Genomic DNA, 935 nt, shown 5'->3' with positions numbered 1-935 from the left:
GTCCGTTCCTTAGCAACGCGCGCCGCAGCGCTTTAAAAATCCTAACTGACAACAGACTGCTGTGCTTCCGGATGCATCGTTATGACGTCAGGCTCTCTCAGCGCTCCCATTGGCTGGTTTGTGTCAGCTGAGTCAACGCACCGGAAACGGGAACTCTTGATCGCGTTGATCCTCATCTGCTATATATGTTTAATTATTTTCCACAATATTCGCTTTGTGACTTACATAATTAGTTATTTATATAAAGGAGGTGTTTTTAGACTGGGTCATAGTTTCTGAACTGAACCGGAAGTCGTACTTGCTGTGGTGAGATGTGTGTACATGTGCATCAGTGTGTTTATGCACTATAATATTCCATAACTGACTGCTGGCTTCATGTTTACAGCTCTAAACTCTGATTATTCACCATGTCGGGGAGTTTTTATTTCGTTATGGTGGGTCATCATGATAACCCAGTGTTTGAGATGGAGTTTCTCCCTCCTGGAAAGGCAGAAGCAAAGGTGAGCATAATAATAATAATAATAATAATAATAATGATGATGATATTACAGTGACAGTAATGATCTGATGCTGATGCTTGTGATTATGATTATGATTATGCAGGATGACCACAGACACCTGAACCAGTTCATCGCTCACGCTGCTCTGGATCTGGTGGATGAGAACATGTGGCAGTCCAGCAACATGTACCTGAAGACTGTGGACAAATTCAACGAGTGGTTTGTGTCTGCCTTCGTCACAGCTGCTCATATCCTTCTCACACACACCGTCAGCCGTGTGCTTCAGTAAACTGTACAATACATCACTTTTTATTTTTGTCATTTACATTTTATTTTTAGTATATTTAATATTTTAGTATATTTGATGATAAGATTTTAAATTTGATTTTAATATATATATATATGTGTGTGTGTATATATATATGTGTGTGTGTG

At 39.3% G+C, this 935-nt stretch overlaps 1 protein-coding gene across 1 annotated transcript; it reads left to right on the top strand.

Moving 5' to 3' along the window:
- Window positions 1-81: 81 nt before the first annotated feature.
- trappc2 (trafficking protein particle complex subunit 2) lies at window positions 82-789 on the top strand. The gene is made up of 3 exons (XM_016266535.1): window positions 82-184; window positions 378-500; window positions 604-789. Exons 2-3 carry the CDS (start codon window positions 408-410, stop codon window positions 787-789), a joined length of 279 nt encoding a protein of 92 aa, XP_016122021.1. The 5' UTR covers window positions 82-184; window positions 378-407.
- Window positions 790-935: the final 146 nt, after the last annotated feature.

Source organism: Sinocyclocheilus grahami, unplaced genomic scaffold (assembly GCF_001515645.1).
Source record: "Sinocyclocheilus grahami isolate Dianchi unplaced genomic scaffold, SAMN03320097.WGS_v1.1 scaffold52052.1, whole genome shotgun sequence".
NCBI classification, from domain to species: Eukaryota; Metazoa; Chordata; class Actinopteri; order Cypriniformes; family Cyprinidae; genus Sinocyclocheilus; species Sinocyclocheilus grahami.
The sequence above is the reverse complement of the archived record's forward strand: the minus strand, read 5'-3'. Positions and strand labels throughout refer to the sequence as shown.